The 24084-nt window shown below is 41.7% G+C and overlaps 1 protein-coding gene across 1 annotated transcript in view; it reads left to right on the top strand.

Moving 5' to 3' along the window:
- LOC132998618 (E3 SUMO-protein ligase PIAS1-like) overlaps positions 1–24084 on the top strand; it is a 55130-nt gene that overhangs the window by 12015 nt on the left and 19031 nt on the right. Inside the window, exon 2 of the mRNA XM_061068345.1 lies at positions 15489–15996. Coding sequence (XP_060924328.1) covers positions 15492–15996 — 505 coding nt within the window. The 5' untranslated portion in view covers positions 15489–15491. The remainder of the gene's footprint in view (positions 1–15488; positions 15997–24084) is intronic.

The raw sequence follows: 24084 nt of genomic DNA on the forward strand, positions 1-24084 counted from the left end.
TGGGACTCCAAAGAACTGCATTACTGTTCACCTCAAAACAAAGTAAAATGAAATGGATTTTTTTTTTAGCTCTTCTAGCAAAACGTGTGGAGCTCAAAGGGAAAAGATGTCGGTTGCTTTAAGCCACGACTTTGCTCTTGCTATAGGTGTAATGGACGGTATAACCGCTAGATAACCTTAACTTCTGTATAACACTGTCACATAGGTAAGACATTAGTGGTTTCTGTTGGGGATGGAAATTCTATTTAATCCTATTGACGTTTTTTAAATGTAAGTTTATTGAGGGGAAAGCAAGATAGAGCCTGAGTAAGCACATTTGAACGCTTCAGTGATTTCCCAATAGGTGTTAATGGCCAAGTTACTTGTTTCTAACTCATGAAACAAAGGCCTGAGGAAAACCTTTTATTCTGACCCAACTACAGAATATTTAAAACTGTTGTATATATATCAGCTTGCATCAAATCAGATGATTATTATAAGGGCTATGTGGGCAATAAAGCAATATCCATAGTTATTGCAGTATATTTTTCATCAAAAGAAAAATAACAACAATCCAATACATAATATAGCGATATGATGCTTTTTATTCACATTAAGGAGGTATAACACATAATTGATCTGCCTCAGATTTTTTAAATGTCTTGCTTTTTATCAAGTGTTTGTCATTTCCCATAAAGAAGAATTTAATACCACAAACTTCACTCAGATGCAGAAATCTGTCCTCAAACTTAAACAGGACAATAATGTGACATTATTCATTTTAATAAACATTTGTTTCTCTATATCAATTTAGTCAACATTGCGTCGCACCAATTCTTATTCGAAATGATTATAAATTTTGCCTGATTTAAGTCTTTTTCTCTTTCTCTTGTGCATTTGAAGTTAATTGTTGTCTGACATTCATATGAGCTGGTGGCTCTAAATCCCCAGAGACTGTCTCGTGAAGTTTGAGTGTTTGCTACAGATAATACATTTACAGTTTGAGCCCTAAAAACCACTGACATCCTCTCTCAGTAAACACAGGAAACACAGGGATGGAAACATGGAGCTTTCAATGCACCTTCACCTAAATGCCTGCCAACAATTTCTGACTAATCTGTAAAGTTGTAGAGTAGAACAACTATGATATTACCAAAGGCTGCAAATTGAAAGTCAGAATCAAGGTGTTTTTTTTTAGAGACGCCTTTTTTCACCACGTTACCTTTTCAGTGTTTATGTGAGAAAACATTTATGGTGCACGGTGTCACCTCAGGCAATGTGGGAAGAAAGTCTAGCCTAAATGTGTCTCTTCCTAGGCAGGCTAAAATTGTACTCGGCCATTTATAGTTGCCATCTTGCAAACCGAGGGATTTTTTAAGCCCAAGTAGAGTTCATCATCATTACCCCACAATCTATCCCTCGATTTCTCCCAGTCCTGTGAAAAAAAGGAAGCTGGCTGTGGTTTGTTCTAATGCACAGGCAGCGAGTGTCATAGTGTGCCTGTCATTTGATGGTCATGGGACTGAATGGTACATTTGAGGTTTTGCACACATACCAGCCGTTTGGCCAGCGTATGCAATCCCTGTGAGCGTAATGATCTCTCCTGTTGTGCATGGGTCCTGATGGGCTGATCGTGTGTGTGTCTGTGTGTGTGTGTGTGTGTGTGTGTGTGTGTGTGTGTGAGTTCTCCCCCTTGCATGCTAACTCTTTGTGTATCAGATTTGTGGCATGCATGCACTTCGCCTTTGTCACTGCCCTTCGCATGTGAGCTCAATTGAAGTGAAGCACCTCACATGACAACCACAGTGGACTCGTGTGTGTGTGAACATTATGCTCATGTGAATTTTCCTGTTTGCACTTGCTAGTGGTCATTTCCCCTTTTACCATTTTAAAGCCGAATGTGTTTGGTATTAAATATCTAGATTTAAACAAAGCAAGGATTAAAAAGACATTGTACTGCTCTAGTTCTGACAGCCTGCCATGGATGATAAAATCTTTATGGATATTTTGAAAGGCCATTGAAGTGATGGGTTTGTTCCCACTGCTGCCGATGGCCGATCTGTCTCTTTGCCGTGTGTGTGTGTGTGTGTGTGTGTGTGTGTGTGTGTGTGTGTGTGTGTGTGTGTGTGTGTGGTGCTGATGAGCAGTCAAGGAGGAAAGAAGATCCTCCACGATGTTGATTTGTGCTTTGGGAAATTGTGAAGATCATTTTCTGACATGATAACGTCACATAATTTCTGCAGATTTGTCAGCTGCACATTCCCGTTGCCAATTCGGGCTGCCAAAGGATGTACTGGATCCATATCTGGTGACTGTGGAGGCCTCTAAGTTCACTGAACTCATTGTTATGATCATGAACCCAGTTTGAGATGTCTGTGACATGGAGGCTTATCAAGCTGGAAGTAGCTGCTGGAAGATCTTCACAGCTCTGATACTCTTTGCTTGTGAGAAGCTTCTTGTGTTTGTACCAATGTCCAGGAATATTTTTGTATTATTTACATATTGTTAGATACGTTGAGACGAACAGATCAGGTTACTTTTGCTTGTGTTTGACTTTTGAGACTTTTCAGTCTCCAGCTCGACACAAAACCACAAATGCATGATGTGTTTAAGAGCTGGTGCAAAACTGGGACATCTGGGCTGTTGGCAGATCAGTCAACTTCTCACAGATGTCCGTGTTTTCCATCAGCACTTAAACACAACATGCATGGGGTCTGTGTGGAGCTGGAGTCTGTGAGAAGAGTCTTCAAACCTCATCGATGCAAATCAGCTAAACTGTGCTCACACATTTAATAATCTGTAAATAAATTAAATGAAAATGACCAGATAGGTGAAATTGAAGTTTCCTTTAACGGCTTCCTGGCTTTTCTGTGTCAAGCACTTATTTGTTCCCCAAATTAAACACAAATTTGTAAATCAAAATTTTCTTTGTATGGGACATTTGTGGCCGTTAAGAGTCTAAGTGATCTCCATAGTAGTCCAGGCAAAGTAGCGTTTTACGACCGACTAATTGTAAAAGAATTTTTTTCAGCATAGATTATTTGTATGAGGTGTCCAGAAGAACATACTAAAAGTCCTAAGAAATCCTAGTTGAGGAAATATGTTTAATTCTCATCAATGTGTGCCAATGAGGCCAGGCAACTATTTTACAATTACTTCTATTTTTGGCTCCAAAATGGGTTACTTTGCCTGGACTATAGATGAGCTTTCACAGAAACTTGAGCCACTCTCCAGTTTTGGAGGCCAGTGTTTCTCCTGACAGATGAAACCTTTGAGGACGGCTCGGCCACCGGCCAGTTCCAACCTGTCTCTCCTCATCAAACAGGCCTGCGTGCTGCCTGCTTCCTTTCATTATGGCTGCGCTGCAGTCGACTGCTCTCGGCTGCAGCACAGCGGCGCTTACAGGTGTGTGCTTACGGTTGAGGTAAGGGTCAACTGGAGTGTGAGTCTGTGTATGTGTGAAGAGAAAAACTCTGGCTGCAAGAGTTAGATTGCGTGATTCAATAATCTGTGTCTGTATATGTGTATATATGTGTACATCTAAGCCTCTTACAGATGCACTAGTGTCACTCTGAACCTCTATCTTTGTTATACGAGGCGTAAAAGGAGATACTTGACTACAACTCCCAAGGTGCATTGAGGTAAATGAAAAACTCGACTTCAAAATGAAGTTTTGAAAGAAGCTAAAGATGACACGGGATAGATTTACTCAGTCTAGAATCCTCTGGGAATATTGTTAAATATCCAGGAGAAAGATCCTGATTTATTTAAAGCAAAGGGAAATTGGAATTTAAAGTGCCCCAAAATCTTCAAGCTTCAAGCAGTTCCTCCCACTTAGCAGCTCCATATAATCTAAGATTGTCATCATCAAAAGTGTTATCAGCCTGGATGTGCTTATTTATGAAATATGAATTATAATCATCTGCCTTGCACCATTTATTTAGCTACAGTCAGAAGTTTAGATGTGTTTCCAGCAGCAGTGTTTGCAGCCTGACCAGTGCATGAGTGTGGATCTTCACTCCTCTGATAGCGTACGTCCATCTGAGCTGCCCCCCCCCCCTCTCCTCCAGCCTCCACACCCTCCCTCCCTCCCCCTCCCTCCCCCTCCTGTGTTTTCGCTGGAGCTGTGGAGAATTTCATTTGGTCTGGAGGCTCAGCTGCTCTCTATCTTCCCCCATCCCCCATCATCTCACTCATCCATCCATCACTCTCACCAGCTCTGGGCATAGCAAATTATTACCCTGCACACACCGCTCTCCAGTCTGACAAGAATCTACCGGCTCTCTACTGGTCTCCAAAAGTCCTGAGAAGCATTGAATTCAGTTTTCCTTTTAAAGGAAAAATCTTCCTCAGAAGGTTTTATAAAGTCATACATTTAAACTCGGCGAACCCCGATCAGGCAGATAAATTGGGAGAGATAACAGTGTAGTCTTTATTATTTAAGTTAGACTCAAAATGAACTCGCAGTGCACAGGACGGATCTATTCACCCATTCTGCTGCTGCAGCTCTTTCCCAGTCCCAACACAAAGGAAAACTCATCCACTGGCAAAGGGACTGGAGTCAGTTACCTTTTTTTGGCAGGTTCACCCGCATTTAAAAAACTAAATATTAGATTTTTCCAAGAAAGGGTGAATAAGGCCTGTATTAGTACCGATGGTGGGAAACACCTTAAATTAGCTGAAATATAAAGACAAGAAATGATTTGGATTCTCAGAATTTGTATGTGTATTAACGTGTGTAAGATTAATTATTAAAGGATTTGCTATCAAATCATGCAAATGTGTCAGTTCTAAGTTAGGATATCAGAAGATAGAAGATAAATAGGAAAACCACATTGTCCAGTGTTTTACTGGTTGATATGGCCATACCCATTTTCGATATATCGTCTTACTGGTTGGAGTTTCTTTCTTTCGTTTGACAGTAGCACTAAAATCTGAAGTTCACAGTTGTTGTATTTCCTTTCTCTTCTTCTTTTGGGGCAGTGGTTTACTTGCAGTGAAGCAATTTCAAAACTCCGGGTTTTATCGGGTTTCGGTTTCAGCTCCGTGTTCTGCTCAAGACCTCATAGAGCATCACGCTGGTGAATCTTCAGCCGTCACCTTCACATATTGGTGTTAAATTGTACCCGTCTGGTAAATTTGCAAAAAATCTCTGTTTTCAAAAAGCCACACTGGCCTGTGTGCTGTGTGAGTTTTTGTGCAACAAGCCCCTCTGCTACCACGAGCTCTTCTCTTTGTGTTGTCTCCTCTCTTTCTCCCTCCCTTCCTTTGTTTAAGTTTCCCTTTGCACCTACATGTCAAGTTGTTTCAGTAAAACATTACAATAAAGCACAGGCTTTGATGAGGTCTGGCATTTTCAGTGCGCCGCAGTTTGGGTTTGAATTCAGCTCCAGTGTGAATACTTAGTTTGAGGAGATCAGTGATTAATATCAACCACGTTGTCTGTGAATGTGACACGAAAATGTCAGAACTGCACTTTGATATCACTTTAATCATTTCTTTGTAGACTAAACAAACCGATTCAGGCAAGTGCAGGAGGATCTGTGTTGTAGGCAACCACATCATTTACCCACTTAAAATAGCAAATGTTTTTAAGATATAATATGGAACAATTCTTCATTAAAATGTCTTAAAATGACTTCATCCATGCTATATATGTTGTTGACTTGTGCACTTACATTATTCAAAATGCTTTTAACGATTTTCAAACACCCCAATTTTATAAATCAATTAATCAATTATCAAAATAGTAGTAAATTCCTTTCATGGGAATCAACTAATCAATAAATTGGCTAATCGTTGCTGCTCTATAGCAAAATAATGGAGATTCTCGATTTGTTAGTGTTTAGTTATAGGAGGTGGAGCTTGTGATGAGTTTGGGGGGGGAGCGTCATGTGTCGAACAGTTGCAGATGTTGTAAAGTAAGCTCGGTTTAAACGTTTATTTTTGTTTCGTGTTGTTCAGCTCATTAACTTCCTTGCTTCTTGGAGACTGAAAACAAACATGTTTTTCTTTCATCTGTTCGTCGTCCTTTTCTTCAACAAAGTCCATCAGGTTGGTTCTGTCTCTTCTCAGTGTTTGAAGGACAGCTCAACTCCATCAGGTTGGTTCTGTCTCTTCTCAGTGTTTGAAGGACAGCTCAACTCCATCAGGTTGGTTCTGTCTCTTCTCAGTGTTTGAAGGACAGCTCAACTCCATCAGGTTGGTTCTGTCTCTTCTTAGTGTTTGAAGGACAGCTTAACTCCATCAGGTTGGTTCTGTCTCTTCTCAGTGTTTGAAGGACAGCTCAACTCCATCAGGTTCCTTCTGTCTCTTCTTAGTGTTTGAAGGACAGCTCAACTCCATCAGGTTGGTTCTGTCTCTTCTCAGTGTTTGAAGGACAGCTCAACTCCATCAGGTTCCTTCTGTCTCTTCTCAGTGTTTGAAGGACAGCTCAACTCCATCAGGTTGGTTCTGTCTCTTCTCAGTGTTTGAAGGACAGCTCAACTCCATCAGGTTGGTTCTGTCTCTTCTCAGTGTTTGAAGGACAGCTCAACTCCATCAGGTTCCTTCTGTCTCTTCTCAGTGTTTGAAGGACAGCTCAACTCCATCAGGTTGGTTCTGTCTCTTCTCAGTGTTTGAAGGACAGCTCAACTCCATCAGGTTGGTTCTGTCTCTTCTCAGTGTTTGAAGGACAGCTCAACTCCATCAGGTTGGTTCTGTCTCTTCTCAGTGTTTGAAGGACAGCTCAACTCCATCAGGTTGGTTCTGTCTCTTCTCAGTGTTTGAAGGACAACTCGTCCTCTCTCTTCAGAGACGTGAACTGGTGCAGTAGATTCTCAGAGTCCTGGTGGCCGACATGTCTCCTCCAGTAAATCAACCCGTAAACAAAAGCTGGGAACAATATTTTATGCAGCGGTTGCTGAGCCGGCAATGATGGAGGAGTTCTGAGGTCACCTGTCCTGGTGAGGACTGCAGGAGAGGAGGAAGAGAGAGGAGGAGGTAGAGGTGGAGGAAGAGGAGGAGGAGGAGGAGGGAGGGGAGGAGGAGGAGGAAGGGGAAGAGGAAGAGGAAGAGGAGGAGGAGGAGGGAAAAGGAGTAGGAGGAGGAGGAGGGAGGAGGAGGAGGAGAGGAGGAGGAGGAGGAGGAGAGTTCTGGGGTCACCTGTCCTGGTGATGACTGCAGGAGAGGAAGAAGGGAGAAGGAGTAGGAGGAAGAGGATGATGAGGAGGAGGAGGAAGAGGAAGAGGAAGAGGTGGAGGTGGAGGAGGACGAGGAGGAGGAGAGGAGGAGTTCTGGGGTCACCTGTCCTGGTGATGACTGCAGGAGAGGAGGAGAGGAGGAGGTGGAGGAGGAGGAAGATGAGGAGGAGAGGAGGAGAGGAGGAGAGGAGGAGGAAGAGTAGGAGGAGTTCTGGGGTCACCTGTCCTGGTGATGACTGCAGGAGAGGAGGAAGAGGAGGGAGGAGGAAGAGGAGGAGGAGAGAGGAGGAGGAAGAGGAGGAGGAGTTCTGGGGTCACCTGTCCTGGTGATGACTGCAGGAGAGGAGGAGGAGGAGGGAGGAAGAGGAGGAGGAGGAGGAAGAGGAGGAGGAGTTCTGGGGTCACCTGTCCTGGTGATGACTGCAGGAGAGGAGGTGGAGGAGGAGGAGGAGGAGGAGAGGAGGAGGAGGAGGAGGAGGAGGAGGAGGAGGAGGAGGAGGAGGAGGAGAAAAAACCAGAGGTGATGGTGAGAGCAGGGAGCTGCTCCTCTACCTCTCCTCCTCCGACACCACCCGCTCTTCTGTTTTCTCTCCTCTGTTTGTTTTCCCTCGTTTTTTTTTTTGTGTGTGTGAGGCCAGAGGAATGTTACACATCCGCAGTACGGTGAAAGTGTGTGTGTGTGTTTGTGTGTTTCAGTTTTATGTGAGCCAGTGTTTGTGCTCGTGTGTGTATTTGTCTCTCTTTTGTGAGTGTTTGCTTTGTAGAGAGTGGGTGGGGGGGCCTGGTGTGCGTTTGTGTGAAGGTGTGTGTGTGTGCAAATGCGTGCACGTGTGTGTGTGTGTGTGAGGGAAAGAGAAATTGTGGGCAGCCAGTGTCATCATTTTTCACATCCCCCTCTTCCACATGCATATTTCATGGAACTGGTCATTTATGTCACCAACAGGAGAGAAACTACACTGTGTGTGTGTGTGTGTGTGTGCGCCTGTGTGTGTGCGCCTGTGTGTTTGTGTGTTTGTGCTGTCCAAGTCTATATATATAATAAACTGAAAAAATTGAATTATCAAATGATTCTCTCAGAAAAAGCCTCTAAACGTTGAGGATCCATCCACAGACAGCAGCTTCCTTCTCCTCCTCCTCCTGTAGGAGCCGTTTGACTGATGTGTTTTTAGAACCGCAGTGTGGCTCAGACTGAAGGCTTCAGAATTACATTCACATATGGGCGACCGCCTCCCGATTCTCTCTCCCTCCTCCTGAATGTGTCCTCCCCGTGTGTGTGTGTGTCGTGACAAAGCACACAAACAGGTCTGTGTCCTGCCTGATAAAAACATCTGGATTTTTTTTTTAAAACCATGTTATTACCCATGTGCATGTGTGAGTAATTATATCACTATTGGAGGGGAGACACAAATCTCTCAGCACACAGTGACACTGAGGGGTGTTTACTTCCTTTTGGGGCTAAGAAGGTTTAAGGTTAGTGTTAGATTTACAGTATTGCCATGTTTGTTATGGTTATGAACAAACACAGCTGCGGTTGTATCAGAGGGAAGTCGACAAAATGAAGCTGCATTATCCGGCACTAAAGCCGAGTCTGGTTCAGCTTCTTCGGTAACACAACATAGTGTCGTCCGACAAGGCAGCGTGTCGGCCGATCACACACATGCAACAGCACGTCGCTGGTGAACTTCTTGATCTCTGCTGTGTTCCTCAACATCGTCGCCACAGTTGTGAATAGGGATGGGGGGGGGGAATTGATTCAGTTACAAATCGCGATTCTTGTGAATGACGATTTTAAATCGCCATGCTGCCTCCAAAATCAATATTACATATATTTACATATTTATTGGTTTATACGGGGGGGATATATAGGGGGGGGGCAAGTTGACCAGCTCTTGATTTTGCACAAGAATCTAAACATACCCAAGCACTAGCTTTGCATCGCCTACATGCAGACAACAATGAAGCATAGCCTACTTTTTGTTTATTTCAAAGTTGAAATAATGAATGAACTTTTATTCATTCTATTTAATTTACCTTTTATTTATTGTTTAAAAGAAGCCTAGGTGGCTTACATTTCTTAATCTGTCAGTTTGTGTGCAGTTGACAGGGGCTATACAATAATAGGGAACATTTTTATTTCTTTTCTCTATTGGCTGCCCGGCAGTCATTAAGTTAATGTTAATATTTGAAATAAAACTGGTAAAGCTCTAAGTGAATTTGACTGTGTTGTATTTGTACTAGGGCTGGGCAAGTTAACTCGTTTAATCGAGTTAACTCAAGTGATGAGTTAACTCGATTAATTCTTTTATTTCGTATTAACTCAGGTTTGATTATTTATTGTTTTATTGTGAAAGTCAGGTTTTATTTTGTGAAAGTCTGTTGCTGACTGCTGCAGAACAGGAAAAAAGAAAATAATTGGCGGATAAACAATCGAGTTAACTCATCACTTGAGTTAACTCGATTAAAACGAGTTAACTTGCCCAGCCCTAATTTGTACTATGAGTCAACTTTTTTCCATGGTCCAATATTATATCTATTATATATTATATTATATATATAGATCCAAAAAATAATAACCAAAAGAAATCGCAGGAAATCGTAATATCGAATCGCAATACTTACAGAATCGCAATACTTACAGAATCGCAATACATATCGTATCGCCCAAGTATCGTGATAGTATCGTATCGGAAGGTCCCTGCCCATTCCCGTCCCTAGTTGTGAACGTGATAACTCTCCAGGGTTGTACAATCCTGTCGGTACAAACCTCTCCGCTGTGAACAAGCTTTTAAATACGTCAATTTGTTCCTCCGACTGGACTTACAGGATCATGTTGCGTTGTCTAACCTTGGTGGGCAGATGAAACGACATGTCCACGCCACCACAGTCCCACGTGTTTGGTAAATGTCTCTGTGAATACGGCCCAAGAAGTCTTCATAGCTGCTTTCAGACTGAACTCCGCAGCTCCTCCTGTATTATCTCCGGAGGACGTGTGAACGCAAACCACAGAGCAAATAAAGGCGAGGATTAGAAAAACCTCCCCTCGGCTTTGTGCATGTGTGAAAAGCAACCTGCGGGTAAACTCTGCAGCCAGTTCTCAGGATTCTACCTGCAGGTCATGTCTGAAAATGACTCATGAAATGCAAGCTATGGTAACGTCCCCTGAAGGGATGGAAACACGACTGTGTGTGCACGCTGCTGCCTTATGTGTGTGGCAGCTGTACACAAGATGCAGTGTTTGGTCGGTAAACAGCAGCGTGAAGCTTGGTCCGAGCCCAGATTGTCTCATATGGTCTGTTCCTAGCAGGAGAACAGCTTCATGAAATGTGAGGACTTCATTCTTTTCTGTGGGTGTGAAAAGCTGTTTCAACATTTGAGAATGTCACCGCAGAATCTGGCATCTTTCTACTAGAACGATTATGTTTTACTTATGTGAGATTAGATCAGTGTGAAGGAATGAATCTCTACTTCTCCTCTTTAATGATGTCGCACAAATCCTGAAGTCATTTTCATTCCTTTTTAAATCCAACACAACATCCATGGTGTGGTTTGCCTTATCTTTTAGCATCAGATGTTTTTGTTGGCCTCAGATGTCTCAACTGTTTGTTGCACTTGCATTCTCTGAAAGTAAGGTTTGCAAAAACATGTTTTACAGTAAACTGCAACACGTGGAGGTTTCACTTCCTCTCTGTTAATACGTCATGTGTGTTGATATAACACCGTCCTGCGGTTGCACCAGAGCGAGCTGTTTCTTTCACACCTGGGCCACTCGCTCTCTCACGGAGAAAATGAAAGCCGTTGAAGTACAGTTCTTTCTTTTACATTTAGATGATTCAAATAGCAAAGTAGCGCAGCAGCTGTAGAATAAGGCTCAGAGTCTTTTGGCGGTATTCCTGCATCATGAAAACGTGCCCGGAGGAAATCAAACAAAAGCTAACGAGTGAGGTGAGGCCTCTGTCATTTCTACATGATGTGTACTAATTCTGATATGTGGATAACTATGCATGGTTTGTATTATGCATGGTACTGTTTTCATTTTTCAAGTCTAAAAAGCTGCTGGTTAGGTTTAAAAAAGAAAAAACTGCACACACCAGTCTTTCTAAATGTCAATTGGATGCAGAATGAGAAAGGACCAGAAGAAGAATCAAGGCGTAAAGGTTTGATCCTTTTGTGTGGACACCACACCACACACGTTCGGTGCATAGTAACAGTAATAACCACTGTGTGTGTAGCCTAATGGAAACGGACACGCTGGGCACTAATAGCCCCGTGTACTTTGTCATTTAAGGGGCGTGTGTTTGTGTGCATCTGCGATTTTTTTTTTAGCCTTTCTCTGTTATTAAAGGAGATGAAGAAAGGAGGTTTTTACAAGACATGTCGACCCCCTGGGTGTGTGTGTGTGTGTGTGTGTGTGTGTGTGTGTGTGTGTTTGTATACTGTCGTCTTTGTTAGGACCAGTTTCACTATTAGACCTTGTGGAGTGAGTCCTCGCTTTCTGACACACAATCAATGGCTTTTTAATGTGTGGGATTTTCAGGCTGTCGGTTTATATAAACACGCACGTCCCATTTTTGTCAACACAATATCTCAACAACGCTTTCAGGGGATTTCTTCAAATCTGGTACAAACGTTCAGTTGGACTTTGGTATGAAATGACTAGATTTTGGTGATCGAAGGACAAAGGTCACGATGGCTGTGACCTTACAAACAACACACATGTTCCCTTTGTGTATGCGATATCTCAGGTACAAATCGAAGGGACCTTTTCAAAAATTGGCACAAATCTTCACGTGGACTCGAGGATGAACTGATTAGATTTCTTTGGCTAAAGGTGAAGGTCTCTGTGACCTTACAAAACACATTTTTGGTCTTGTAATTACAGTATTTTAGATAAACCTTGAGGGAGTTTCTTCATATTTTGTACATGGTGGCCTCACACAACTTGTGTCTGGCCTCTTGAAATCTGCCCTTTGAGGAACTTCTTAACCTTTTGACCAGTTGCCACTTGGACTCAAAGATGAACTGATTAGATTTCAGTTGTCAAAGATCAAAGGGCACAGTGACCTCTTGATTCTGGAAAGAAATCTATGTAGACGGAAACTACAACCACAGGGCGGTAGTTCTAGATAAGGGATAAGATCTGGTTTTAGGGTTTATGTTAGATTTAGGTCTTGGTAGTAGGGGCAGGCATGTTGTATAAGGTTAGGTTAAGACTATAGGGAATGTGTTATATCGTCACTTGTCCTCATAAAGATAGAAGCGTGTGTGTGTGTGGATATAGATCTGGTTCCAATGTGCATATACAGTTTCTCCATTTTCACAGTTACACCCTTCATCTGACCACATGAAGAAGTGGTGTAAATGCGCCAAAGACACATTGAGGACGGATGTGAACGCCCAGACCACCTCCAGATATTCTCAGGAACGTATTGTGACCATATTCTACATAAGGGAACATCATTTTAAATGCTTTGTCAAAGCTACAACAACTACTTGGTTTGGAAATAATAATCATGACTGATCGCAACTGTTTGAGCGACGTAGCAGCAGCTAGCAGTCGTGAGCCAAAGAAGGGTAGTTGACAAATAAGGGTGAAACAGTATTTTTTTAATAAAGTTCTAATGTGGATTACAGTTGTATGAAATTATAATGTTCAAATGCTGAATTTTTTTTAAACTGCTAGTGTTCCGTGGATTTTTTGTATAATTTCATTGTGGTGTGACTGGCCGTTACACCGCAGGACATTTTCATCCTTGTGGCCATTTTAAGTGATTGCTATACAAGACTGCCCTTAGCTATTATGCTAACTGAATAATAACACAGTTTAACCTTAATATATTTAATTAAATAAAAATTTAAAAAAAAGTTAAATCATTTTTGTACAATTTTTTTTTTTTACAAATTTTTAACTACAGCCGTCACACTACAGGACTTTCAAAAAATGACACATTCATTGTCTGACAGAAATCTTAAAACCTTATATTAATAAAGTCATTATATACAATATAATGCCAAGGCAGTTATTACCTGCTCCAGATATTTCTGGTTTATTTTGTTAATATGTAAGTTTAATGCTTCACCTTTGTTATGGTCACACCGCAGGACATTTTGCGTATTTACCTTAAAATATAATGAAAACATAACAGATATTTCATACAAAATCATAAGTTTAAAACAAAGTACCATAATATGCATCACATCCATGTGTTGTTTAAGTGGTTAAATGCATCTAAATAGACATTCACACTTAGTTACAGAAAAATCATGCGTCATGTCATCCACCCATAAACAGATGAAGCAGTCTCTTCCTCAGTCTTCACGTTATTCACCTGTGGATGGAGGGAAGTCGGCATTAATGGAAACATAACAAGGCAGCGTCACCATGGATGTATTGTAAGATCTATGAGTTGGACAACTGCAAACTCCTACTTTTCATTTTGTTGTTGTTTTGTTGGACCTGTGCGAACGACAGGAGGTTGTAACATGAGCTGGATCGCGAGAGACCCCCGCGGTCACATGTGTGGCCATCTGAACAAATAGTGTGGTGAGGTGAAGCGCTACCAGCACTTTCTGTAGTGATGTTCAACCCTCTGCTGAACCCTCGGTGCTTTTTTTACCCCCAGAATCCTGTTGCAGCTTCTCAATCCCTCAATGCCTCCTGGGATGAACCGCCCCGGCCTCACGTTGAGCCGGAGAAAATCCTTCGTTGGTTTTTCTCATTTCAACTCAGGAGAACATGTTTTGCATTAAGTGCTCCGCTTCCCAGAATCAATGGTGTGTGTGGTATTAGGACAGGTGCCGATCCAGCTGACAGAAAATGAAGCTGTAGCTGTACCGAAGCTTTCATTGTATACACTGCAGTCAAATGCTTTACTGCCAGGTGGTGAACTACTCTGTGTGCGTTTGTGTGAGCGTGTGTGTGTGCGTGTTTTAAACATCTGTTTGGCAACCAGCCAGCTGTGCTGACCTAAGATATCTTTATGTATGGGAAACCTCAGCTCTGCCATTGGCTTTGTTAGGAAGCAGCACACCTGCATCAAACCTAATAAATATTGATGCAAATATAACCATTTAAAATTCAATCCATACAATTAGTTTCATACCCGACCAGGTTGAGGTTGACAGAAGGACGAGCAGAGCAGCCATCTTCCTTCGCTGCTTTCACACAAAGTCGTAGATAGTTTGTGGCCTCTTGTAAATCTGTGGCGTTGTCAGTGTGTTGTGTTCAGCACATAAGTTACACACTCTGTGGCTACTGGTCTTTGCACAGGGGAGTATTTAATTTCCTGTTGTGCAGTTTGTTCCCAGAGAGCAGGATGGCTTTGTTGTTTTTTTTGTCTTTTTAAACAGGTGTGTTTGAAGACAATAATAATGATTCCCAAAGTGGAAAAAACAGATTGTCATAACACTTCTGGAACAGATTCATGGAACTTACTGTACATGCATCAGTCATAGTCCAGGCAAAGTAAGCCATTTTGGAGCCAAAAATAGAAGTAATTGTAAAATAATTTTTTTCAGCATAGATTATTTCTATGAGGTGTCCAGAACAACATACTAAAAGTCCTAAGAAATCCAAGTTGAGGAAATATGTTTAATTCTCATCAATGTGTGCCAATAAGGCCAGGTAACAATACACCCCAAAAATTTGTTCCTTTACTCCTATCAAAATTAACTTTACACAATGAAAGCTACCATGAAACGTAACATTTTTTGTATTACAAGTTTCTTTGAAAATTAATTTTAATATGCAAGTGTGCTATACACTCATCGAATATGCCCAAAATACACCCAGCTCATGTGCTTGTCAAATTCATTTCAAAAGAAACTTGTAATACAAAAAAAGTTACTTTTCATAAATACTTTTACTATGTAAAGTTTTATTGTGGTAGGAGTAAAGGAAAAAATTAAGCCTATTTGGGTGTATTTGGGGCATAGTCGGTTAGTGTATAGCTCATTTGCATATTCAAATTAATTTTCAAAGAAACTTATAATACAAAAAATGTTACGTTTCATGGTTACTTTCATTGTGTAAAGTTTTATTTTGATAGGAGTAAACAAAAAAAAAAAAAAAAAATAGCCCTTTTGGGGTATATTGTTGCCTTATTGGCACACATTGATGAGAATTAAACATATTTCCTCAACTAGGATTTCTTAGGACTTTTAGTATGTTGTTCTGGACACCTCATAGAAATGATCTATGCTGAAAAAAATTATTTTACAATTAGTCGGTCGGAAAACCCTACTTTGCCTGGACTATCAGGAGACATTGTTTTTGTCATTGCATCTTAAGAGATGATTTCTGATCTTATTTCTCATTTCTCCCATTTCCAGCAAATGGTGATGAGCCTGCGGGTGTCGGAGCTGCAGGTGCTGCTGGGCTACGCCGGGCGCAACAAGCACGGACGCAAACACGAGCTGCTGACCAAGGCGCTGTACCTGCTGAAGGCCGGCTGCAGCCCCGCCGTGCACATGAAGATCAAAGAGCTCTACAGACGGCGCTTTCCTGCCAAGATGGTGTCCCACTCCGAGCTGGCCCTGCCCGGACCGCACCACCCGGCCACGGCTGGGATGGTCGGCGGAGGTGGCGCCGCGCTGCCCTCCGGCCTGACCCAGCTGGCGTACGAAGGTCACGCGGGTCACGGTGGAGCCCCCTCACCCGCCGCCCTGCTGCCCCTCTCTCTGCTCGGCCCAGGGAAACACGAGCTGACCGGACTGACGCATCATCTACCGGCCTCGGCCACGCTGCACCCGGTGCATCCGGACGTGAAGCTCCAGAGGCTTCCCTTCTACGACATGCTGGACGAGCTCATCAAGCCCACGAGTCTAGGTGAGGAGACATGTGAGTCTGGTTTTCCTGTGAGTTGTGGTAAAAGATGTAATTGATACTTTCAAAAGTTCTTTATACATTATATTTGGAGCATATCAACACACTGCAAATATTAAAATACATTTAAATTGACTATAATCAAGAGTTTTGTAACATCAATCAATCAATCAATCAATCAAATTTTATTTGTATAGCCCATGTTCACAAATCACAATTCGCCCCATAGGGCTTTAACATGGTGTGACATCCTCTGTCAAGGAAAAACAATTTAGAAAAGAAAGACATCAAAATGCAGAAAGAAATGAATAAGTGCATTTAAACCTAGGTGTTGATTCTTTATGCAGTATTTATTGATTCCCAGCTTCATATAAACTGGATGTTGAGGCATAAACATAGTACATTTGAACAAAAATATAACCAATATTTACAATTATTGTATTAAAAATACAAAAACAACCGATACGTACTCCACCGATTGTCTTTTTAAAAGACATACGCAGGTCAGAGTAGTACGAGAAAGAATGAAGAACAGAAGGTCATCACCAGCTAAATGTACATTTCTCACTGACATCACACATCAAACGGAGTAGCAGTTCTACCCACTACACTTTTATCTTTACGCTTGTACATTTTTGTGCAACTTTTTGTTTTTCGAAATAGGACTCGGCCCGCTAATATGCACATTATCTTCAGAGTTGAAAAACTACTAAAAACCCTTTTAACAGGTAAATATGTAGAAACCTCAGAGAGACACATGTGAGGATCCGTCTCCCAGGACGGACACAAGTGAAATAGATGTCAAGTGTAGGAAAACATCATCGGGATTAAAGTTTTTTAGCAGCATCGATGAGGGTAAACATTTTGAAGGATAACTTCAATACTATATGTCAAGTAGTCCTGCTGCAATCATAGTCTCGATATATGAAATGATGATGGCTAAACAATACAAATGTAATGATGACAAAAGATAAGAGTTAAGCTGTTCCTCACCACAACTTGTTGAAACTGGTTCAGTCTCACTTTTCTCGTTGAGCCATTTTCAGCCACGGAAGGCAGCTGTGAATATTGAATTTACTTTACCAGGCGGCTAGATACACGACAAACTGCTGAATTTATGAATAAGCAACTGTTTGCTAACAAGTTCAGCACATCATCACAAAACTCCCTCTCCCCTTCTCTCGTTTTTCTCTCCCACTCTCCATTTGTGTCATTTCTACCTCTTGATTTTCAGGAGTTGTGGTTATTTATATCCGTATATTATTCCCATACTAATCATGGCAGCAGTTGTAGAAAAAATTGACATTTGTGTTTTGTCTGTTGTGTAAAATGACTTCACTGGGGCTGTGCTGACGGACAATGTGTTGATGAGACGCAGAGAAGTTACTGCAATTAAAAAAAAGTATTTAATTTTAAGAAATGCTCATTTCTCGAGGCTTAAGTGAAAATATAAAATAGGACTTATCCATCATTTAATGTAACAAAGCTGCAGAACTCTTCTTCTCAGATTCTCCTGCATGACTTCACAGACTTTCACGTGTTTATCTCCATTGATGATCCTGCAGTTTGTCACAAGCTTAAAACCAATAGATAAATAATAGATGATACATAACATATTTTATGGATCTGAATTTTGACAATTGGCATTCAGTGGCTGGATAGGTTTTCAGATACATCATAGGTGAATAATGGCACTTATTTGGATGTTAATTGTTGTCAATGGGCTGCTATGCTGTAATTTGTTTTAAATGAGTTGTCATTATAGTTTCATATTATGTGTATATTTGTAGCCACAAGACCAATTATTCATCTGTGTGGAGCCACTGAATATCAATGAATCACTGCATGTAGACCATCAACAACAGATGAATTATATACATATTCAATTAATCTAAAATGACTCGATTATACGCAACTTTAGTAAATTCTATAGAAGAGAAGAGCCTAAATATTTCAAAACATTTGAAATTTAATCTTTTTAACCACATTTCAACCCTTTAGTGTAACCTGATTTCAGAAAAAAAACATTTGTACTTGTAACAAATGTTATAGCACCAGAAGATTTGGTTATTTAAGTTGGGAAATAAAGCCATTTTTATTTAAGAACCCATGACTGAGGATAAAGCCCCTTTTCTGCACATTGAAAAACTCACTAAAAGCTTAAAATGTCTGGATTTTCTCTGCAATGTGAATGGATACACTGGGCGTTTCCTCCCAGGTCTAATAACTCTGCTGTGGACACTGGTTCCCATCAGCTGTGATGGAAAGGTGACAGCCTCAGTTGCTGGTGCATTCATGGTGTAGAAATAAAACAGAAAGGGAAACTTCTCTACAAAAAATGGGAGAGAGAACAATTGCCTTTTTTTGTGGTTTTACCTACAATGGGGGAAAAAACCTGCGTTTCTTATTCATTTTGGTTTTAAAAAGAGATATAGGAAGCAGGCTGAGAGAATAATTCACACATCTGGTATGTTCTCTTGTCTAATTTCATGAAGTGTCACGTCTGTATCCAGTCTGCCCCTTTAATTTACTTCTTAAGAGACTTTTAATCTTGGCTTTATCCTGGTCAAATTTGTCATGATATTAGCTGTTCATTCAGCAGCCAGCATTCATTTAGCATAATAACACTCTCAGGGCTCTGGGATATATTGCAAATATATGGAAATGTCTAGATTTTTCCTACATTAGCATTTTAATGGAGTACGAGACCATCTCGTGATTAATTTGCCTGCAGATGCATGTACAAACACAGCGCTTGCAGCTCTGTCATCACACCATCTTTCTTCTCTTCCCTCTCCCTCTCTCACTCTATCCATTTCCTGTACATTCCACCTCCCTCTCTGCCTCCACACTCTCTCTCTCTCTCTCTCCCTCCGTCTTCCATGCTCGCTCCGTCTCTGTGGCCGTCCTCGGTTAAAAATTTGCATGCAAAGTGATGAAATCACACAGGCGTACACCTGTGCCCGCAAAACACACCCTCTCCTCCTTTGAAACACTCCCTCGCGCACGGATACACAAGCGTCTGCACATACTGTACTTTCAAAAAAAACACAAACGTACTTTCCAATAAATAATGCATGTTGATCATATCGGTCTCGGAGAGAGTGGAGAGATGAGGCGTGGGGGGGAGGGGGGGAGGGAGGGGGGAGGCAAAGCCCAGAGGAAGATGGTGCACATCATTAGATGAGACGAATTGGCTTAAAACAAAAATGGAATGCAGCCGCAGCTCGGAGGTGACGACCCTCTTTGACCTCCTCATAATGGAGGGCAGTAATGAAACCACTTGATTAATTGTGATTCCCCAGAACTCACTCGTCGTGACCACAGACTTTCTCAGACTTTCTCTTCTCTGCTTGGTGACTTCCCTGTGATTTTCGGATTACTGTTCAATGCTACTACCCCCCCACCTCGATCCCCTGCTATACCCCATTGTTGATGACTCTCCTGTTGCCTTGCCTCCCATTTCATTTCTCCAACTCCCTTCCCCCACCGGCTTACTCCCCCGGTTTACTAGATTTTTTGATTTTGTGCTGGAGAAGGCTGATTTGTTGGCCCTGTTTCTGCTCAGCTGTGGTTCTAACCGGGTTTTTACAAGCGCACATGTGCACGGCAGACTGAAGAATGAAAGATTATCACTTGTTTGCTGTGTCCTTGCATCTAGAATTGGAATAAATAAATCTTGTTTTCACAGCTGAACTGGCTATTGGTAAAATTCAGAGGCACGTTGAAAGGGAAAGTTGAAATTCGCTTTGGTCTGCTTGTAATTACACACAAGCAATTTGGTGTCGAAGAAAATAGACAAATAAGAAATGGAAATGAGCGTCAACGGAGCAGTGCAGTGGGAAGCCAAAAGGGACAAGGGTTGGTCTGGGCCACTTGTCGTGAAAGAGACGCAAGATACAATCAAACTGTTTAAATACAGGGGCTGAAATAACACAATTTCCACTGTGTTGTACTTGTTTGTTCACATCCAAGAAAATACTAAACGAAAATAATCCTCTAAAAGCAGCTTCAGATAACATCTAATACCAGCTCTACCAGACTCGAGCTGCACAATTTCAGTTCCTCATTACAACTCTTCTATAAATTCACCTCTTAAAACTGAAGTACAGATTTTTACAACACCACTTCTGATCGTTTCTTTCTTCTCCTTGTGTTTTTCCACTTGTACCATTTTTCTCTCATTTTAAACGTTTGGTTGCTCTCATTTCATTTTCGCCGTCTGGTCGCAGACGCTGGACTCTTGGCAGGAGTTTTGTCCCTTCTGCCATCGCAGCCCTAAACAAACTGCATTGTTGACGCTGTTGTACAGATCCAGACTCGTGTGTGTGGTTGTGTGTGTGTGTGTGTGTGTGTGCTGTATACAAGCATAGATTGTGACATGAATTATGGCAGTTGTGTTGCTGTCTGTATGTATCTGACAACTAATCTGTTTCAGGCAGTAATACATTTTTTTACATTACACACAGCACAGCAGGAAGAGACCTGTTCTCTCTCTCTCCTCTCGCTGTGACATCTGCCCAGATGCTACAAACTGCTGCTGCTGCTTGTATCACAAATAACCTTCAAATGTTTCAGCTTTGGTTCGAATAAATGTGATAACTGATATCTGCTGCATGTACTTTCAGTTTCAAAATTACTGAGACATTTTCTGTGTCAACGTGTCCCTTGATTTTCTTGCCCTAACCTGATTCCTCACAGTATCCTGGTTCCTTGTGTGCTTGTAAATGTAGTTATTTTCACTCACACCCTCCTCCCTCCCTCCCTCCTCCCTCTCTCTCTCTCTCACTCCCTCCCTCTCGCTCACTCCCTTCCTCCCTATCATTATCCCTCACTTCTCCTCCCCCCCCCTGTGCAGTCTCTCTCCCTCTCTGCTGAGTCTTATCAGTCTGTGGGAGAAACAATCTTAGGCCCACACTTTCAGCCTTGCCAGTACAGACTGGTCAACAGTCTGGCTTCTCTTTTATTACCACAGCAACCTCTCTGGTCGAATTCCAGTCTCATCTCCATCATTATCCCTCCTCCATAGAGAGCTGCACTGTGCCTCTCTTCTCATTATGTATATCATTGTGGTGCACATGCATTATACATGATTTAATCACCATATCTCCAGGAAAAGAGATGCAAGCCCATTTTGCTTTTTATGAGCGTTTTTCGTGCATAATGGATTGTTACATGGGAAGATTTGTGTGATATTCATACAATGGAGGGAAATAACGGGACAGAAAAATGTCAGTTTAAGCGTTTTCAAACATCGCTTTCATAGATGAGCCACTCCATGATTTGTTTCTGTGCTGGTTGTTGAAAACTTCTGGGGAAAGTAATTGTCAGGATTACGTTTATGATTTTTTTTTATGACTCATTTAGACAATAGATGATGTTTTTCCTACAAATGCACAAAAATATTCATGTTCAGTGAGGCATACTGTGAACTTTGGTGACAGGACATGAATCCTGTCAGTATTGTGCCGTCTGCCTGCTGCTGTAGTTACACTGTAAACACAATTACCTTTTAACTAATGATACCTGATACAAATATGATACCTAGAAAACAGGTTTACTCTCCAACAACTAGTCTAAAGGCAATTTACTACTGAATATCAATTACTTGTATTAAATTTGATTTGTTGGTCACAAAGCAACAAACAACACCAAACAGGATGTCAGCACATTCCCAATAAGCTCCGGGTTTAAGTGAACCGGTTGCTGAAGTGTCCTTGAGCAACCGGTTCAAATCAGCTGTCTGTACGACTTATCATGTAGATTGCCGAGCAAATATTAGATCTTGACAATCTTATTTGTCTTTCAAATATGCAGGCAGTAGGAGATTAGGAGAATCATTCAGGCGAGAAGTGGCTCCTGGGTGGAGCATGCAGGCGGCAGGACGATGATACGATGTTGAGATCTTCTACGTGTTCATCCTGAGATTCCGTTAGTTGGTTTTTCAGTTTTTTATGTAACGGTCGCATGTTAAAAAATGTCCTCAACACTCCCACTCACTCGGTTTGAATTTCCCAGAAAATGTTCTACATTTTGTTCTCACATGGGCTCACTCAGACATTTTCTGGACTTTTTTACCAAGGGGGGTTGGCAGGAAACGATCTGGAAAATCTCCAGAGCTCAACTGACTGTGACATTTGCGTTCTCAGATACAAACCTCGCTGGAAAAAAATATCATGAAATTGTCTTGGACTTCTGAGAGCAGCTATACAGTATCAGCTGTAAACAACAGATTAGGATGCTCGCCATGTTCCCTAAACATCCACAGAATAGAAAACAACAAAGCTCCTCCTCCTCACGAGATCAGAACACACGCTGACATTTACCAGCACACACTCTGACCCCTGCGTGATCCGCAGCAGAATCTCTTTCTCGCTGTAAACAATTCGTCCCTTCTCACAACAGATGAACATCAACAAAGGAGCCCTGGCTGCTCGCAACTATAAACACGCCGCGCGCAACGGCCTTCATCGCTCAGAGCCTATTAAACCAGCATCATTTTCTTTGAAGCCTGTGTTGAGGCATCATCATCATCGTCATCATCATCATCATCATCACCATCATCACTACCCCCCCAACAGCTGCCTGATTGCACAGACCTGAGCTCTGATTGTAACCGTCAACATTTGCTGCTCTTTAAGACTTCAGACATAAACAACACTGTTCTTTCCACCGGGTTTCTCTCTCAGCCACAACATTAAAACCAGTTGCCGTGTTGCAACTGATGGTTGTGTAGCGCAGGGGTTTTCAACCGGGGGTCCGCGGCCCCCTGGTGGTCCGCGATGGCATTGCAGGGGGTCCGCGAAATTCGCTTTGATATTTCAACACATTTCTAGATTAATCGTGAAAATTGTGAAAAATATCTAAAATAACAAAAATATGTTTAAAATAATATAAAGGTGCTGGTGATCATGAGGTTAAACTTAAGTCGGCCTCAATTGTTTGTGTGATATTGTATGATTATCATTTGTGACATATTCTGCATTACTTTGTCATCTTCCCTCTTCAGTTGTAGCCCCAGTTTATGTTGATTGTTATTGATCAAAGTTACTTTAACGTTCTCTCAACGTGTCAGCTACATGGCTCTACATTTAAGTCATGAACGTTATCTATTGATGTTCATATGGTTCTGAGATGCAGTACAACTACAAACTGCATTTTAATTTTGTTTTCAATTCTTAAGCACTGAAAATCAACCGTTTTTGTTGTTTTTTACACAGATTTTTCTAGATTTGTTTGAGGTTTTTAAATAAAACCAACATGGAAAACCAAATGTTAAAACTTCCTTCTATCCACATGCACGCTCGCACACACACACACGTAGGCACATCAGTGGGCCGCGGATTACTTTCTAGTCAGAATGGTGGTCCATGGGACAAAACCAGTTGAAAACCCCTGGTGTAGCGTATGAAGCCAGCTCAAAAGATTGTGATTCGGGAAAATACCCAGTGTAGATATACATTGATAGAGATGACCGAGATAGCAGGCCAAGCTGCCAGACCAGTTTTTAATGACAGCCTTAGCAGATCCTCTAAGCTCACTGGAATGCCTTAATGAGCGCTGTCGGTATAGAACTGTACAGCGCCCTTATTCAGATAATAAAGGGTAATCAGCGCAGTGACGGGGGGGGAGGAGGTAGCACTCCTGGAAAGTTCTCAATTGTCGGTGTGGGTGTAACATCCCGACCTGACCTTTTGTTACGGATTCTTCGAGCGATGTAGTTTTGAATTCGAGTGGCGCTCGAAGGATTTCTGTCTTTGTTTGCAGTGTGTGTTTGTGTGTTTGTCCATCATAATGTGCAATTCTGGAAGTATTTCAGACTGAAGAGCAGTTAATTGTAGACAGTTTGTCCAACTGGTGACAAAAGCAGCGTCTCTAATTGAGAGAAAGATGTTTTCTGGGTCAGTGGTTAAGGGTGGTGTCAGATTCAGCGTTAGGCAAGTAGTGATTAGGGTGAGGTCAAGTCTGCAGGAAATGATTGCAAGTCGATGTAATATCCCAAAACTGACTCATGACAACATTTTGTGTGTCTGCACTCATTTTTGTGACTTCTTCAAGATCTTTTCCAGCAGAAACAACGACCTTGTCAGGACTAGTAGACCT

The sequence above is a fragment of the Limanda limanda genome, chromosome 3, assembly GCF_963576545.1.
Source record: "Limanda limanda chromosome 3, fLimLim1.1, whole genome shotgun sequence".
Classification (NCBI taxonomy): domain Eukaryota; kingdom Metazoa; phylum Chordata; class Actinopteri; order Pleuronectiformes; family Pleuronectidae; genus Limanda; species Limanda limanda.